Source organism: Dendrobium catenatum, unplaced genomic scaffold (genome assembly GCF_001605985.2).
Source record: "Dendrobium catenatum unplaced genomic scaffold, ASM160598v2 fragScaff_scaffold_963, whole genome shotgun sequence".
NCBI classification, from domain to species: Eukaryota; Viridiplantae; Streptophyta; class Magnoliopsida; order Asparagales; family Orchidaceae; genus Dendrobium; species Dendrobium catenatum.
Genome location: NW_021319425.1, coordinates 318,529 through 336,700, shown reverse-complemented (window position 1 = coordinate 336,700; position 18,172 = coordinate 318,529). Strand labels below are relative to the sequence as shown.

General features: G+C 33.4%; 1 protein-coding gene across 2 annotated transcripts; it reads left to right on the top strand.

Annotated features, from left to right (window-relative positions):
- On the top strand, nucleotides 1-18,172 carry LOC110093181. Of its 2 annotated transcripts, none has more exons than XM_020817993.2 (12): nucleotides 1-39; nucleotides 2,846-2,926; nucleotides 5,516-6,616; nucleotides 10,490-10,575; nucleotides 10,665-11,176; nucleotides 11,286-11,741; nucleotides 11,828-12,647; nucleotides 12,746-12,976; nucleotides 13,065-13,189; nucleotides 13,309-13,772; nucleotides 17,024-17,153; nucleotides 17,237-18,172. In XM_020817993.2, the coding sequence occupies exons 2-12, from the start codon at nucleotides 2,876-2,878 to the stop codon at nucleotides 17,728-17,730; spliced, it is 4,470 nt and encodes a 1,489-aa protein (XP_020673652.1). In that variant the 5' UTR covers nucleotides 1-39; nucleotides 2,846-2,875; the 3' UTR covers nucleotides 17,731-18,172. The 2 variants fall into 2 exon arrangements, with proteins under 2 accessions (XP_020673652.1, XP_020673651.1); XM_020817992.2 differs by lacking the exon at nucleotides 1-39 and adding an exon at nucleotides 1,837-2,290.

Sequence of the window (18,172 nt, the reverse complement as noted above, 5' to 3'; positions counted from 1 at the left end):
TAGACCCGCCAAAGAGAAGATAATATATAAAAAAGACAGGTAATGGCATCATTACGTTTTTCCACCTTTCAGCTTTTCTTTTTTCATTTTTTTTTCACACTACGGTCCTAAAAAAAATCAGAGAACAAAGAAAAAAAAAAGGCCATCTAGGAAGGATTAATTATTCTGTGTCAACTGTTATTCGAAGATCAATTAGAATGCGTCATGTCACCTCTTGTTCATTATCGTAGCTCGATATTACTGTCATGACACATTTTAATTGGTTTTTGGATGACGTTTTGGGTCGGGTCTCCACACAGAATAATTTCTCTCTCGAAAGAACAATATAGTCTTGAAATGCGTAAAGGAATTTCGTGAAAGATGATGAAGAACATAATTTTAGAAGCGTCTTCTATGGTATTGTAGGTTTTTCCCAACAAAAAAAATTAAGTAGATTTTAATAATAAGAAAACTAGCCAATTTAAGGTTTATAATATGTATTACTCATAAGTCATAAGGCCTTATAAAGTTAGTAGAACAATGAATTATGAATTATAGAAAGCCTAGTTTGTCTATTTTTAATTTAGTTTATCTTTTAATGTAAGCTAAAATGATATATAAAAAATGGTGTCTTTTCTTATCAATTGTTTTTTTTTTTATTATATCCAATATGTTCTTTTGGTTGCACATTTTAAGAACATTTCTTAAATCCAATATTTTGGAAATATTTATATATATAAATGAAAATATTATTAAAACCATTACTCATTGCCTTTAATACTTTGGATATTTAATCAAAGGTTTTAATTAGCTATATGTAGAGCTATCACATTATTTTATTTACTAAAATTATAATTATATGTCTAACTCAAAAAAAAAATAATAATACAATTCATAATATATTTTTAACACGTGGAACTTAAAAATATTAAGATGCCAGTTAATAAGCTAGTGAGATGAATTATTTACTAAGGTTTCATTTGAGGTGATTAATTTATTGATTTTTAAGGTAAAATTTTACAAAAGTACCCAAAAACCAAACTAAGCCTAAGAAGGAAGTTCAATAGCTCAACAAATTTGCACTATTATCAATTTGCAATAACATTTGTTGTATTTGCAGCATTCGGTTGCATTTCTTTTCTACTGACTGCTTCCTATAAATATTTCCCATTCAATTCTCTCCTATATAATCAAACATAGATGCTATATATTATAAGGAATAACAGCTATTAAGGCATTGAAAATATTAATTAAATTCTATTTCTCGTAAAATATATTTAAAAGCCAATAAAAATTCTTTGAGATTCGTAATATATGAGGAATCAATCAAAAGTTATATTCTTCTTATCTCACAATAAATCTAACTTTTTTGAGAATTATCCTAATAAAATTTTGGTCAGTTTATCTTGAGCTATTTTTTTAATAAAAAAATAATGTATATAGTTAAGCCATATAATTAAAATAATATTCATGATGATGATAATATTTTAGCTATTATGAATAAATTTTGTATAATATTTCCTACAAATAAAATTATTTATAGGATTTATGTCCATCAATATGTTTTTATTAGATATATTTATTGAATAAAATATATAAATATTAAATATATTATTTATTTCAATATATATGTTTATTTTGAAAATTTATATTTATGAACACACACAAAGGCTGTCACTCTCTCTCTCTCTCTCCTAACTTAATTTAGAAAATCATCGTCAGGCAAAAAGGAATTTATTTGTTTGTCTTTAGAGAACAAGTAGTTTTTATTGCAAATTATTATTTTTTAATTGTAAGAAAAATTAATGACCCACTAAAAATAAACAAACTTAAATTCGTTGCTGTTTGATGAAAAATTTCTAAAATTGGTTTGGAGAGAGAGAGAGAGAGCCTTTTGCCTTACTCTGCCCTTCGCCGTTCTAACACCGCCATGGATGGATTCCTGAAGAAACCACGCATTCGACCTCGCGGCGAAACAATCGCCCTATCGTATCCGTTTGAATCCGGCGCACGCTAAATCACATTCTTAGCGCTCGCGAACTCATCACATCGTTCCCCGCTCCACCATTTATCATCCATCTCCCTTCGTACTTGTTAACTTCCGTGTTTCTCGTATCTCTGTTGTCTCGATCGAACCTCGTCTCGTCCTTTGATTGGAAAACCCTATTTTGTGCCGAGGAAATAGGCATGTGATTATTGGAGCGATAGTCTGATTGAAGGTGATTGCTGTGTGAGGGTAGTAATGAGGAGGCGTTCGGAGCGGCCTCTGAAAGAACTCTACGATCGCACTGAGATGATTTTGGAAGCGGAGGCATGTAAAACTTTTATTTTTTTGGAATAAGGCATGTAAAAAATTCGTCTTTGTTTCAGCCGATTATAGTTTCAATTTAATCGATTCCTTTTTCTCATATAGTTTTGGATTGCTCTGCTGGAAAATTTTCCTGGCAGTGATCATGAGTAACTTAAGCAGCATGTCCCGGCAGAGTGATGATATTGCTAATTTGATGGATTGAGCCTGGGACGATGTGTTAACCAAACTTAAAATAGTAAAAGGGAAAATTATGATTGTTTTTAATTCAAATTCCCTCGGGTAGGGCACTGATGTCCTTGGTTTATGGGGATATGATAGTTTTGGTGTTAGTTTATGGTGCAGTTATATGGTTTTCTGAGAGCAAACTTAAACAATTTAAGATGCCTGTTTTGTTAGTTTATTTTTTACTTCTTTGTTTGTTGTAAGATAAGGCAATTGCACGGTGTTATCTTGTTTTTTAGTTTTTTGCGTTTTCTTCGAACTTAAAGATCAACAACTTCGCTGTCTTTTGTGGAGCTCTACAATTAATATGTTTTTTTTTTCTTGGGATTTCAGATTACCCCTGTTCTGAAGGGTAGCTATCGCATGCAGGGACCTGTGGATGATTCTAACCTTGAATTTGAGAGGATTAACTCGGTAAGAACCTTAAAATGAAGCCAAAATGATGATTTATTGTTTAAGTTAACGTTGCCGTCCACTATTTTTACTTTTTATCGATTCGGCATTTTTTTATTTGCCTGATCAAGAATTCAAATTGTTATGGAACCAAAAAAAGGTGCATGCGCTAGTGTTGACCGATGATATCGCCATCTTGTTTTGAGTGCTCCAAATTGGAGAATTGTTTTAATCCTGTAAATTCAAATGTGTTCAGAATTCACTAATTGACATCAATTTTACACCCGCAGTCCATAGGGCTACATATTGGGGAGGGAAACGTAGCAGATCTGTTCAAATTTTAGGGCTTGCACCGAATTTTTTTTAATGGTAAATTAATTCCATGTCTCTTAGCTACTCAAGGCTACTTTGATATGGGTTCACGTTCTTCAAATTGTTTCACATTGATATCCTATCAATTAAATGTCTTTCATGAAAGATACTTTTGTTGATTGTACAATTATGTGAATTAAATTAAGGTTAATCTGTAATTAAATATTTCTTTGGCCTTTCCTTCCACCTTCTTCATTTAACCCCCCATCCAATCTATGGTTTGCGTAGTGTGGACAAACCGCCACATCTCTCTTTTACAGATGCAAATTTTTCACCTCAATCTATCTATATATTTATATATAGACACGCATAGGCATATAATGACTATGATTCTCTCAATTTTTGTTTTTTGCATTTGTTACTTTATATAATATTCAAACTCAAAATCCATCATTAATTTCTATTTATAATAAAAGAATTTAAATATGGATAAAATCTCATCAATTTTTGTGATAATCATACATCAAGAATTTTAAAAATATAAGTACGTGTGGATGACATATTGAAGTTATATTAAAAGTTTAGATCAACCATGAATTTCACTATTCAAAAGTGTCCAATACATGTAAAATATCATCAAAGAACACATGTACTTGATTCCAAGCCAAGCTAGTGAAAGAAAAGAAGATCCAGCGTTTAAGCCATTTAAAAGTATCTCCACATTGAAAACATAATCATCATATCATATAAGTAGGGCTTTGTTAAAATTTATATGCATCTAATTAATAATAAAATGAGTTCTAAAATTCTTGAAATATGGCATGCTATGAGTGTTAATAATGTGGAAGGTAATGGATGATTTTAATTGTGCTCCTGAAGGCCATATCATTAAAATTTAATTGAGTGGAGATTGATTCTTCTTCTTATAGAGTAGAAAAGTCTTCTCTTTCTCCCTCTCTCTCTCTCTCTCTCTCTCTCTCTCTCTCTCTATATATATATATATATATATATATATAATGGAGTTATAAAATCCACAATAAAAAGTATATTTTGTAATTTTTATGGTTAAATGCTTGAATTTCAGTTTGATTGTATTTGTATTGTAGCTACTACTAAGCATTAGCATCCATGATGAACAACTCATACTTGAGTTCTCCAATCATCTTCATTATCCATACCAACTTTTTTGTGCTGGCTTTATGAAGTCTCATTTCTCATTCATGTCATTACTAACTCTAATTTGCCATTCTTTGTTTTGTCTTTCATTTTCTTTCTAGCTCTTTTACATTAATTCTTTCCAACTTATTTATTGTTGCATCTTGTGCCTTTTGTTGTGCAAGCCCAAATCACACAAGTTTATACTTTTGTCATACCCTAACCACACAAGTATATTCTCCACTACCTCATCTTGTGCCCATTGTTAATTTCCTCCAACTCAAATTGCCTGACACTGAGTTCTTTGTTTCATAATGCTAATAGCCATTTTGTAATCCCACCTATACTAATAGTTTCTCTTGTGGCATTATTTAAATGGTACACTTTTGTAATTTATCCATCAAGCTTTAACTCTGAAAGTTCTATTTTTTATATTATCAATTATTTTTAACAATATACCCAGGATGCTTAACAGAATGACACATTATTATCATTCTCCTGCAATATTAAAGAATAATTATAAATTTCATATTGATTAAAATTGCATATTGTGGATTTATTTGTCTATTAACCCTCTGCCCGCTACCTTTTTTCGTTAATACATTAATATTTTGGCAGTATGGTACATGTGGGGCTCATTCCCAGTGGCTGTTCTCCCAGACAAATTGCTGCAATAATTTTAGTTCACATTGTCAATTTCTAAACTTAAAATGTGTGTATGTGAGATAAATACCTATCTAGATAATCCTGATGTCTGAAGTTTTAATCAGTTTTTTTTTTTTTTAAGTGAAGTTTAATCAGTTGTATGCAGACTAGAGGTTCAAAAGCATATATTAGAGAGACTAAGGCTTTGTTTGGGACGGCTTTCTTACTGCCTCTTAAAGCAACTTTTTAGTACAATAATTAATTTTGTGTACGAAAACTCCATTTTAAGAAGCAATAAAAAAGTCGTCCGAACCGAAGCCTAAATTAAATGCACATTGACTGACTTTAAATTATCTTAGGATCGTTTCTGAAACAGTGCTATATCATGTTTATCACTAAATTTTGGCAATTGTGATATGGCTGATGATTCTTAGCTAAAGATGCTTCATAGATATATTATAATATTCATTTTTTTTATGCTGTTTTCTTTTGCATTAGGGTGTATTCCCAACTGAGGAGAAATTTATGTTTGTAAATGACTGTATTGGAATGAAGATTGCATCAGGAACATGCAATATTTGTGCAGCTCCTTGTTCTTCATGCATGCATAATTTTCCTTCTTCATCAGTCATAGGTTCAACCAGCGACAGTGGATGTTCTGGTAGTATCTTCTCTCGTGGAAAAGCTGATATTTGTTTTTCAGTTGATGTGAATGGGACACAATTTTACAAGAAAAGAAAATGTGATGATTCACTGAATGCATCTAGTGAAACTAGTAACATGTTAGGCATTAGTTCAAGTCATAATTCATTTTCTGAGAATGCTGAAAGCAAATCAACTCTGAAAGCCTCTGCATCTGATGATTTAGAAGATCTGGACAAACCTCAAATTGGGTTCTCAGGTGAAGTTATTAAAAAAGTGCAACCTCTTGTGGAAAAAACTTATCAAGATCACTTCTCTGCAGATAGCCACATCTCAATTCACATAGGTTGCAGAGATTCCTCAGGTGAAGTTGAAGAGCAGCCTGGATTAGAGTGTCACGAGGATAATATTTCATGCCTTACTGGAGGAGTAGATTCAAATATTTCAGATTATGGTGGCAATTTATACTTGGATAAGAAAGTTATGACATGTGGTGTTGCTTTGAGCAATAATTTGATACTCAATGTGAATCAAGCTTCTGTTTTGGCTAAAGCTGGAGATGGTCTTCAAGTTCATGAAACTGATAATGGCAACTATAGCTTGCGCAGGTCAATTACAACTACAGATGTATCTATACTAAATGTTTCTTCTGCTGTTAGTTCTGCTGGGTGGAAATCTGATGCCCTTCGAAATGTTGGAGTCTCTATAACAAATGAGGCTAGAAGTTGCTTATCTTCTGAGAAATCAAAGGTTGAGAATTTATGCCAAGAATTTAGAACAGATACAAATATTCAAATATCATCTGATAATGTCTCTAGAAGTGGTAATCTTAGCGAGCCCCTTGAAAAGGATAAGGCTTTGTTGTGTTTGGAAACAACCAACGATCGGGGAGATAATTTGCTACCTCCTGCAAACACTGAGATTGAAAACTCCGAATCTGAGATTATGTTATATGATGTGAGTTTCTAGTTTTACCTACATCTTTTATTTCACAAAATTTTATTTTCTTTGTGATATAGATTTTGTTAGGAAAAACAGGATACATATTCATGGCTATGGTAATCGTTGGGGCTCCTTTTTATTACCTCCGGGAAACTTTTGCTTTGCTAGTTTAGTGATTGCTAAAGTATTATTTTTTCATATGCTCATATAAATGGTTAAAAGAAGGCTGACGTGCGTATCATATTAGAGAACGGCATTATGTTCAGCCCTTAAAGATTTATAGTTCTTTTATCTTTACAAGAGGTGTGTTTTAATTTCTTTTATGTTGCATTTCAAAATTTTCAACCTGTTTTATATGATGCTTTTAAGCTGCTCAGTGTGTATAACGTCCCTTACAGTTACTCTATATGCAGAATATTTCTGCTTCAATTATGTTAAGCACTTAGAAGTTGCCATCACTTTTTAAGGTCACTGTTTTTTACTATTCTGCATGTTGCTTGCTTGTATGTACGTAATTATTTGTTTGAAGACTTCACGTGGTATGATCGTAATTGGATTTTTTTTGTAGCTCCTTATCATTTTTTTATAGTACCATGGCTGTTTTAATATGTTAAAATGGCAAATGGTCTTCATTCTACAAAAAATAATTAAGTTATTCCCTACAAGTCTATGCATAAAATGAATTTTATTGGTCCCTTCACTCCCTTGTACCACATCAGTATGTTATATATGGCCATGCAAACATCCACATAAGAAAGAACACTGGAATCCATAAAATCCCAAACTTTTTGAATTTGTTGGGGGAGTGTGTACTCGCTGAAAAAGGTGGTATATGCATATTTTTGCACCTATTCAGAAAATCAACTTATTGTGGAACAACACAAATGGGTCTTTGAATCCATGGCTCAACCTGATGTAGAACTATATATGCAAGTGATGTTGATTTGGAAAGTACGCGTGCTTGAACAGAGCTTAACAATTTATTAACTCACCATGAACTTAAGCAATGACTTCCACATGCAAGGGGACAATCAAGTTTACGAAATCAATCACATGTTAATGGGAGGACCATTAAATAACACAGATTAATTAATAACATGCTCACGTGGTGTTTCAGAGAAAATCCCTAAGTTAATAAATAGATTAGTTACTACAAATGCCTACTCACACAACGCTTTTGTTGTGGGCTAAGTGGACAAGCTTTCACAATAAAACAATGCCACGATTGAGGAGGGATCAAAAAGATACAGGGGGGAGAGAGTTTATCTGCATGGAAGAAGATACTAGCCACGGTGAAGTTGTTTGGCTGCCTATGTAGAAATGACAGCAATACGAACCCTCTTGCTCGCCTGGACAACACTCTAACATCTCCGAGCTTTAGTCATGGATGTTCTTACTGGACATTTGCAAGAGAATCTACTATGGTGTATGCTTTTTGCTGATGATATTCTTGTTTTTGATAATACTAGAGAGGGAGTTGAAGGTAAACTTTAATTATGGAGGTCAATCTTAGAGTTTAAATGTTTTCGTTTGAGTAGATCTAAAACTAAATATATGGAGTGTAATTTTAGTAGTATTAGATCTAGTCGGGGGATTGCTTCTTTGGACGATTAAGTCATTAATATGAGTACACGCTTTAGATATCTCGGATTTATTGTTCAAAGTGATGATAAAATAGATGGGGATATTATTAGTAGAATTCAAGTTGTATGGTTGAAGTGGAGGAATGCATTGGGATGTTGTGTGATAGAAAAGTTACCCTAAAACTTAAGTGAAAATTCTATAAGATAGTGTTGCTACTTGCAATGCTTTATAGCGCAGAATGTTGGCCATTAAAATAGAAGCATAAAATTAAGTTAAGTGTTGTAGAGATGAGGATGCTCAGGTGGATGAGTGGCTTCGCTCTTATAGACAAAATGTGAAACAAATATAAACGTGAAAAGGTTGGAGTAGCTCCAATGACAAATAAGATTAGAGAGAGTTTCCGTAGATGGTATGGTCACATAAATCGTCGGCATTCTGATGACCCAGTTAGGAGAGTAGATGTAGACTTAAAAAGACTTGGTTAGAAAATATTAGAAATAACATTTTTTTATTAGATTTAAATGAGAAATTGACTCTTAATAGAATACAATGGAGAAAAAAGATTCATGTAGCCGACCCCACGTAGTGGGATAAATGCTTGATATTGTTGTTGTTGGTATATGTTGCAATTATTTATTCATCTCTCACCAAATTGAATTTTCAAACCATCTCTAGTTCAATATAAGGAATTTAAAAGCTAATTACCTTTATAATGCCCTCACTGATATTTAACTTGTTAGAAATTATGGGCTAAAGAGGGACTAAAGTTGGGTCTCATATAAACTCAGAAGTTTTAAGGCTATGGAAGAAAGTTAACCACTCAGTACTTCTACTATCTGATGTGTGGAACTAAATCCATTTTTCTCACTTGTCTTACAAATCTCTCCCTCACATGAGAGTTCTTACTCATTATCATCCATCACTCTCTCTTACAGGACGTAGTTGACCCCATGTAGTGGAATAAAGGCTCGTTGTTGTTGGTGTTGTTCTTGTACTCTCCCTCAAAGTAAAGCTTTCCGACTTAATCAAGTATCATGTCCTAAGAACTTAAGCAATTATGTGGAGTCATCATTAGAGTCAATCGATCTTGAACTTTATCGACTACAAGTACCAAGCACCAAAAACTTATAGGATACAAGCCGCGTGAACAGCTTTTTCCTAACTGGTCTATCAATGATGACCACGTTTGAGTACAGTAAAAAAGAAAGATTAAAATTTGGCTTGATATATCAGTGGCCAATCATTTGTTACTTCTATAATAACATTTTTTTTTTCAACCATCCAATGTGATTAAATTCAAAACTCTCATGTGCCCCTAATTAGATAGAAATCATCACTTAAACTATGCACCTCAATAATTTTATCTTTCAACTATATCAACTACTATAAAATATTATCTCGATTATATTCTTATTGTTAACATTCCCAACATATAATGTTTTATAATTTTCTACAATTTCTTTGAATTTTTCTTCTCTATTTATTTCCTACGGACATGCAATGTTTATTCTTCTTCTATGCTTCAATACTTTTTATCACAATTGGTCATGTTGTGGTGCATCATTTGTTTGTAATGTTTTAGACCGATTTGTGCCTACTTCTCACCGCAATCGTCTAAAGTTGTGGAGCATTTCTTATGGGTGACGTCTTAAAAAATGTTTGCCTACATTCTACTACAATCCAGTTATGGTGCAGTGCACCATGTTTGGGGAACATCTTAGAACTTGGAAAATTTTAAATTTGAGTTACTTTCATGAATTGTGTTTTAAATTTAATGATTGGTTGTTGGTGTAACATAAATCTTCAGGCTTTCTCATTCTTGCCTGAGGAGGTCAACAATTGCGAATCTTCTTAGATGAAATTAATTGATCATAGTTAATAAAATGACATGTTCATGCATTTTACTGAGCTTTCTTTTGTTCCCAAGTTGTCACATTTTTTTGGATTATTTTACTATTGAATTTTCTGTTTCTGCCACTCTGAGCTATGGTTTGGTGTGGATAAAGCCATAAGATACTTTTTGTTGTCATAATTCAAGTCTAGGGAAATGTTCACTGTGTTCAGTATTTTGTAGATCAGGTTTTTTTTTTTCCTCAGGAATGCCCTTTAGTCATTTTGCCTTGTACGGAAGTATGCTCTATTTCTTTTCATGTCATCTCTCTATAGGGATTTCATCTGAGTTCTATAGGAATGATTTAATAGTTTCTTACTCCTAGAATATATTCTGCAGGCCATAATCATATATTGGCTTGTTCTTCTATATTTTGTGGCTTTTCTGAAGATTTTTGTATGCTTAAATTATAGGTCAAAGTATGTGATATTTGCGGAGATGCTGGAAGGGAGGCCCTTCTTGCCATTTGCAGCCGCTGCAGTGATGGTGCAGAGCACACGTAAGCTCATCAAACTCTTTGTACTTGCTCGATATTCCTCTTATAATTTTACCTCTATGATCTGCTCAAAAGTTTGATTCACTGTATAGTTACTGCATGCGGGAAAAGTTGGATAAACTTCCTGGAGTTGATTGGCTTTGTGAAGAATGCAAGATCAAGAACACGGAGAATCATAGTGTGGATAAATCTGACACTATCTGTGGAGGTTCAAAACCGACATTTTTCAGTCAAAATAGTCAAAACTCTCTCAGTACTTTGATTCCAAAGAAGTTACCTAAACCGGACGCTGGAGTAATTGATTTGAATGATCAAGGGCTGGCTAATGGATTGGAAAGCCCTAAGATTTCAACTAGGAGGCAAGCAGACCATGTAGAAGAGATAAAAGCTTCAGAGGAGAGAGCTGATCCCATAGAGACAGCAACCCCAAGGAAAATACCAGTGTTATCTGGTGCGATTTCATTCAAAAACCAGAAAATAGAAGTAAAGAAGGCAAAGATAGAATCATTTGAAGATCAATCTGTAGATGCTTTGCAGGCTTTTCGTTGCTCGCAAAATTCCTTTAGTTCTGGTTCATTCAAGGGTCAGCCACATGCCCATTCTCGTAAGTCCGTGTTAAGTTGTTTTTCATATAGCTACTTTAGATTTGCATTCTTTACAATAATGCTGAATTTGACTGTTTATATATTCTGTTCCTTTCCCGGTTCTTGTAGGACATTTTGCAAGGTCAGTTTCTTTCAACAACTCAATCATTAATCAGAAAGTCAAACAAATTGTCAAAAATGTTTCTTTCAGACAAAAAACCAGAAGGGAAGCCATAAGCTCTAAACTGAGAAATGAAACTTTGGTCAAATCAGTAAATAAATCTTATTCCTTTAAAAGCTCCTGTTCTGGCTTCTCCAATACTGAGATAGCATGTAAAGATCATCCTCTTCATCCATCCCGCATTGAAAATCCAAGAGAATTGGGTGAGGTAAAAGAAAGAATCACTGTTGATAAGAAGATTCCTTCTGCTATGTATAAAACTTCTATCAGTAAATTAGCAGCTCCTGCTAGCAATTGTCATCTTAAGATAAATAGGTCTTCACAAAATAAAGGAAATGTGAAGAGTGCTATTGAATCAAGTTGTCAGAGCATAGTTAAAAGATCATCCGAAGCAAGTAACTTAGGTAAATATTTCAGTTTCTTTGTGTGATAGCTTATCTAATATATTCCCTTTTAGGTTGTGCTAATTATTATTTGGTTTGTTAATTAGGTTGCAGTGATAGAAAGAAAAGGATCTTACATTCATCCAGGAGTATGGAATTTTTTGATGAAAAGTTCAACACTAAAAATTGCGAGCAATGTAAAGAAGTTAGAAGGAAGAGATTCAGTCCTGTTGATGGATTATGCAGCAAAGTTGACATGGCATCACATCATGGTGTACTTCAACCCTCAAAATTAAATCATCAGGACAACAAAATCAGGAATGCTAACACTTTCATTTGTCCAAGATTGTCATCTTCAGATGGTAACCAAACATTACATTTTAAAAAATGCAACAAAACTGTACATGCAACTCAACAATGCTCCACTGGCAAACTTGAAGGATCTGCTCATCGGCCTTCAAATGAACATAATTTAATCGAGACAAAGAAAAATGGAAAGGAATGTGAAGATGTAATGGATGCAATGGTACCAAAGACTAGGATGCCAAATAAAGTTAAAATTTTCAATAAATTTGATAGGGTTCCAGAAGCAAGTGGAGAGGTGATTTGCAAAGCAGATTCAAGAATCACTCCAAGTTCTTTTAGTCAGAGGAATATAGCTTTGTTGGTAGATAGCAGCATTGACAATGACAGCGTAAAAAAGTTCAGTGTTGAAGTTGGAAAAAGATTAGCTGCCACAGATTCGGTGAATCTAGCTGTACAACCAACTGAGTCTTTATTAGTCCCCAAAGCTAACAGCTTAAGCCACATTCCTACTTTTAATGAGTTGAACGTAAAATCTCTCACAGAAACATCACCCGGAGAATTGTCCATTTTGGCATGCCAATCAAAGGCATCAGCAATTCCTAAGCTTGAATTCATATGGCAGTATGATATGCTCATTTTCTTATATTTTTGCTTTTGATGCACTTGGTTCTAGGATGACTTGGTTTTCTTCATATCTTATGTTTCTCTTCAACTTGCAGAGGTAGTTTTTATGTTATGAGATCTGATGGCTTCCCACAGTCTTTTGATGGAATTCAAGCTCACGTATCAACTTGTGCATCCCATAGAGTGCTCGAAGCGGCTAGCGAGGTCCCTAGCAAAATACAGTTGGAAGAAGTATCTCAAACAAGTTCATGGCCACAACAGTATCAAGGAATTGGTCCTAAGGAAGAAAACATTGCTCTGTTTTACTTTGCTAAAGATAACGATAGGTTTGATTATGGTGAATTTTTTCTTTACTTCTGTTTGAGCTTGTTTAGTAACTGATGGCTTTGTTCTTGCTATTGGTTGTCTGTGCAGTTATGAGAAGAGTTACAGTAGTCTGTTGAATAAGATGCTAAAAAATGATTTAGCTCTCAGAGGAAAACTTGATGATGCTGAGCTTCTTATATTCACATCGAAAATGTTACCTACGTGCTCTCAACGTAAGTAATAATTGTGTTCATGTATATGCTTGGACATAATTGCTGGAATACTTGATCCTTTCACTGTTTTTCTAACGCTTATAGAATTGGAATATAATCTAATTGTTGATGTATTTCAGGGTGGAATATGTTATATTACCTATGGGGCATGTTCATTAGTAAGAGGAAGCATGGCTTACCTACCCAGAAGAAGAATTGTGAATCCAATTTGGGTATATCTGAATTACCTCTCTCAAATAATGCCAATGCCCAGAATTTAGACGGTACTGTGACATCAATGATATTTTCTGAACGTGACACATCTCCCAAGTTAAAGCAGGAAGAGTCAACCATGAGTGTGGAGTTGCACTGCATATCTTCTGAAGTTGATAACAAGTCTTGCAGGACAGAAACCGCTGCTTATGCTGCAAATTCATCGAGCACGGTTGGTACTGATGCTAAAGTATTGCAGGGGATTCCTTTGTTTTTTATAGACTATTCATCTAGGTCCACAGCCAAACCACTGGATGTTATTGATAATCTTGAGTTGCAGAATCAGACATCACAATTGAGCTACAAAGTGAAGATTGGTATGGATTGTCAGGTAATGGTTTAATATCTCACGAATAGTGGATTCTAAAAAACGATTGATGTTTGTGTTGGCTGATTACTTGGTTTTGTTTCCAAAAGTAATCAAGCTGAGCTTGAACATTATTTTCCTCATAGATCTTATACCATCGATATGCATCTTTGAATAGTTAAAATTTGAAATAGATCCTCACCCTATTTTTTTTAAATTCCTAATGCCATATTTAATTAATTAAAATCTCCTTTAAATCTTAACCCCCTCACTTTTACCTGCTTAGCTTTTCCTATTATTTTTTAGCATTTCAAGAAACAATTGTTATTTACTTGTTCTACCTATATTTTTACTTTTCATTTCAAACAAGCAAATTCGTTTGGGAACCTACGGTTCAATGTTTTCTCCATTCAATGATCTGCTCTTTTGTCATGGTTTTCCTTATTCAAAGATTAGCTCATTCTTTTTGTGTTTTCATGGCAAGAATTTTTTGTCGTGCTTACTTATGTATCTAATCATATTTTTCCACCATTTATGAAACTTGATATCACATTACAGAAACACCTGCTATCTGAGTAAACATCTTTATGAATGAATCAACCTTGAAAATGAAAATTGTTGTGCAGGTTCTACATTTTATCATCACTTTGTGGGATCATATGTCAATTTATTCTTCATAATTTTTTTTATTTAAGTCTAAGAATAATTATTTCTTTCTTTTCTTGGAGATTCTTTCCTTGACCAGTCCAAGTAATTCAAAGATTTAATATATGTTGCTTTGGAAGAATATATATTAGGAAAAAAAGGAAGAGGAGATTGTCGTAGTCTTTTATTACATCATGTAGTCACTCTGATAAAGTAACTTTTATTAGTCTAAAGTCAAAATCCTTTATATCTTTTATGTCTCTTCAATGACTCTGCCTTAATTATTGTGTGTGATATTTTTTTTTGGAAATTTATGTTAAGGGAAATCAAATTGATGCAAAAAAGTTCCACTATTTGATAGTTTCGTGCAATTTAATCAGAATAGGCCTAATAGGTTTCATCTAATTCTATCTCAAGTCAGGAGGGGAATGAGCTCCAATGATGATTGCTGTACAAATGTTATTTTAAGTCATTCTGGAAAGTGAAAATGAATAGCAACAACCTAAGCTTCGACTTGCTTTATACTTATGTTGCTTGTCTTGTTCATCTTTGATGAAAATCATGGTCAATCAGTGAGAAAAGTAAGAAAACAAAAAATAGAATTCGTCCAACAAACTTGGCCTCTATGGAGAGTTAAATCCAATATGAGCATAGAATTTCAACATAAACAGATTAACGGAACCTTTTTCTACTAAGACCAAGGAACTCTGAATCGTGATACTAGAAAATGATCTTCAATTGCTTAGAATGCCCCCATCCCTTCCTTCCCCATACGTGGTGACTCCTCTTATTTGAAAAAAAAAAACAATAGAAATTTCTTTGTTAGTGTATGAGCAAAAGATTTGGTTAGAAAATATTAGAAATTATCTTTTCTTATTAGATTTAAATAAGAATTTGACTCTTAATGGGACAATGAATAAAAAATATTTGTAGCCGGCACCACGTAGTGGGATAAAGGCTTGATGTTGTTGTTGTAGTGTATGAGTAAAATAATGGAGGTTCTACATTGTTCGTGAGGTATCATTGATGCAAAAATTTCCACTGTTTGGGGTTTTTATACACAAAAGGTTACTTCTCAACCCACTTATGCTTTACAATGCATTAGTATCCCAACTTGTTAAGCATGCAAAATTTTTTTCTAAGATTTATGAAAGAAGAAAAAATTAAATCACAAAAGATATACATTTATGTTTGTACGATTTTTCTAAGTGAATGATCAAGATGAGAGGGTGTTTTTTTCAATATAATTAAGGGTTTATTAATTGTTTTGAATACTGTTGTGGGTATTATAATTATTTTCTTTTGAAAAATTCGTACAACTTTCATATAGTTACCTATGTTTAACAAATCTGATTGTAAAAAGCTCGTTCTTATTGCAAAAAATTCTCATAAGTAACAAGAAAATAGTAGTCAAATAGAAATTTTATATTCTAAAAAAGAAAATAGTGTGTAAGTTGCCCCAAAATGACCCAAGTTTTTTTACTTAAAAATCTAAGCTACAAAGAAAAGGAAGATCTATTTCATGGGTTTTTAACATGCTTAGTGAAGAAGAGTTTGATAAATACAATTCACCAATTTTCCTAGAGGTGATCTAGGCTCTCATTTATGCGCTCAGGCAAGGCTAGACCACACCTAAATGGGCACCATTATTAAGTGGCATGTTTAGGAGAGTGCTTTCACTTTAGGCAACAAGCAACGAGGTGAGCATCTTGCCTTAGTTTAAAAATAGGTGCTAACACTTCAAATGATGAAAATTAATTAACTTTTGATGATGATAATTTGACATAAGATGATGTAAAAAGAGTATTGAGAGTTGGAGAAATTATTATTCACCCCTTGAAACAAGTAGATCTAGTGTAGGTGCTAGAATTTAAGTTCTAAATTCACAAATCTTAAAGATAAAGATGTTGAGTCCAATAAAATAGATGAGATTGAGGCTAACAAATTTAACATTAGAGAAGAGAACATGAATAATGGCAAAGATAAAATAGATATTAGAGAAGATTACATCATCCCTAGTCCATATATAAATACTAAAGTAATTTAAATATACCTGTTTAAAATAAGCTACTTAGCAAGCTTTTCAAACTTGCAATGCTGAATATATTCTATCATGGTTTGATAGGTTACAAAGTAGCGGTTGTTGATGGGGCCATATGATATATTTTTAACTACGTTATTTTAAACTTTTTTTCTCTAACAAGTTCATGCATGTATTTTCAGTAATTTTCCACATGCAACTTGCATTTCATTTACTCCTAATTGATGGGCTTCGCATTGCTGAACAGTGCAAAACAGTAAGAAATGTCCTTGGTTAGGTGTTGATTCTGTTTTTGCTCCTATAATTTCTTAAGAGTGGGAACCAAGTATAAGGAAAAAAGGGGGAAAATTCCTAGTAGAATTTTTAGACAAAGTGCTGGGGGATGGTATGGCTGCGAGTGTTGCAAATCCTGTTGATTAAAGACGTAGAAGACTTATTCTCCTTAACTATTATAAATCTCTAGGCATGCACAGCTGTGCTTGGGTTATGCTTTGTACATTTGATTACTATTTACTGAGCATATTTCTATTTCTTGATTAAATATTATCATTTTCTATCAAAATCTTATTAAATACCGTTGTACATGTAGGATAAATTCCCTAGCGATGGCACAAATGAAAAAATCTGCGACTCTCCTTCTCGTGGCTCAGATATTAATATAGAAGCTAGGCCTGATAGAGCATCACCTATACTCCCTGTCTCACCTAATGGCAATCCAGGTTTGTTCATCACTTCAATTATGTGTGAAAAAATTCAAATGCTATTTATTGTCATGGTTTTGCTGAATAATCCGTTGTAACAGTTGAAGAATTCAGCACAAATGACAGCAAAAAGAAAAAGAGACATTGCTTACCAACCGATTTAGCTATTCTGGGTTATCTCCCAAGAGGAAATATTTTAGAGATTGATTGGGCTGACAGAAAGCATTTTCAGAACGTTGGAAGTAGTTTTGGAGAAGAAAAATTAAGTTCTTCCATTTTCAGTCAACAGCAACACACACAGAATATCTACAGTGAACCTGTGATGCCTGAGGTCTCAAGAATTGTAGAGAAAAATTTCTTTCCAGTTGATAACAAGTATGGAAATACTGTGAATTTGGCATCATCAAATGATGATGATAACAACGAATCCTACACTCCTGATCTTGAACTTACACTTGGAAGTATGAGTAAAACAACAAAGCCCGCAGCTTTATTGCCTTTACTTCCATTAGTTGACAGAGTCAGTCAAAATTGGCGATCCGGTCCTTCTGGGAATGGAGATGTTGATGATTTATCAACATTACTCTATCTGTAACTAGTTTTTCCTGTGCCAGATAAATAAGTCTCAGCCAACCAGAATTTACATGAAAATGGTTTGTACAAAAGTAGTTCTATAGCATTGCAACTCTGAGGTATGCGCTGAAATACACAAATAGAGCCCTTACCAATATGTTCATAGCCAAATCCACATTTCTCTCTTTCACCTTTTGAAAACTGCCTTTTACTGGTGGTTGGATTAGAGAGTTCAGATTCCAACGGCAGGATGTATATATAAGAGGAAGGCCGCAGTCTTAAACGCGAGTTTCAGTGAACTTGCTTTCTTTGTCTGCTTATACTCACTCATATTTGTACAAATACACCAAATTCGTCGACCGTTACCTTTGTCTTCTACTTTTGGTTGTTCGAATTTACTAACACTTGCATATAGTTTAAGGTTTAGGCGGGTCATTTATATTTTATGTTTCCATTTTTATCAA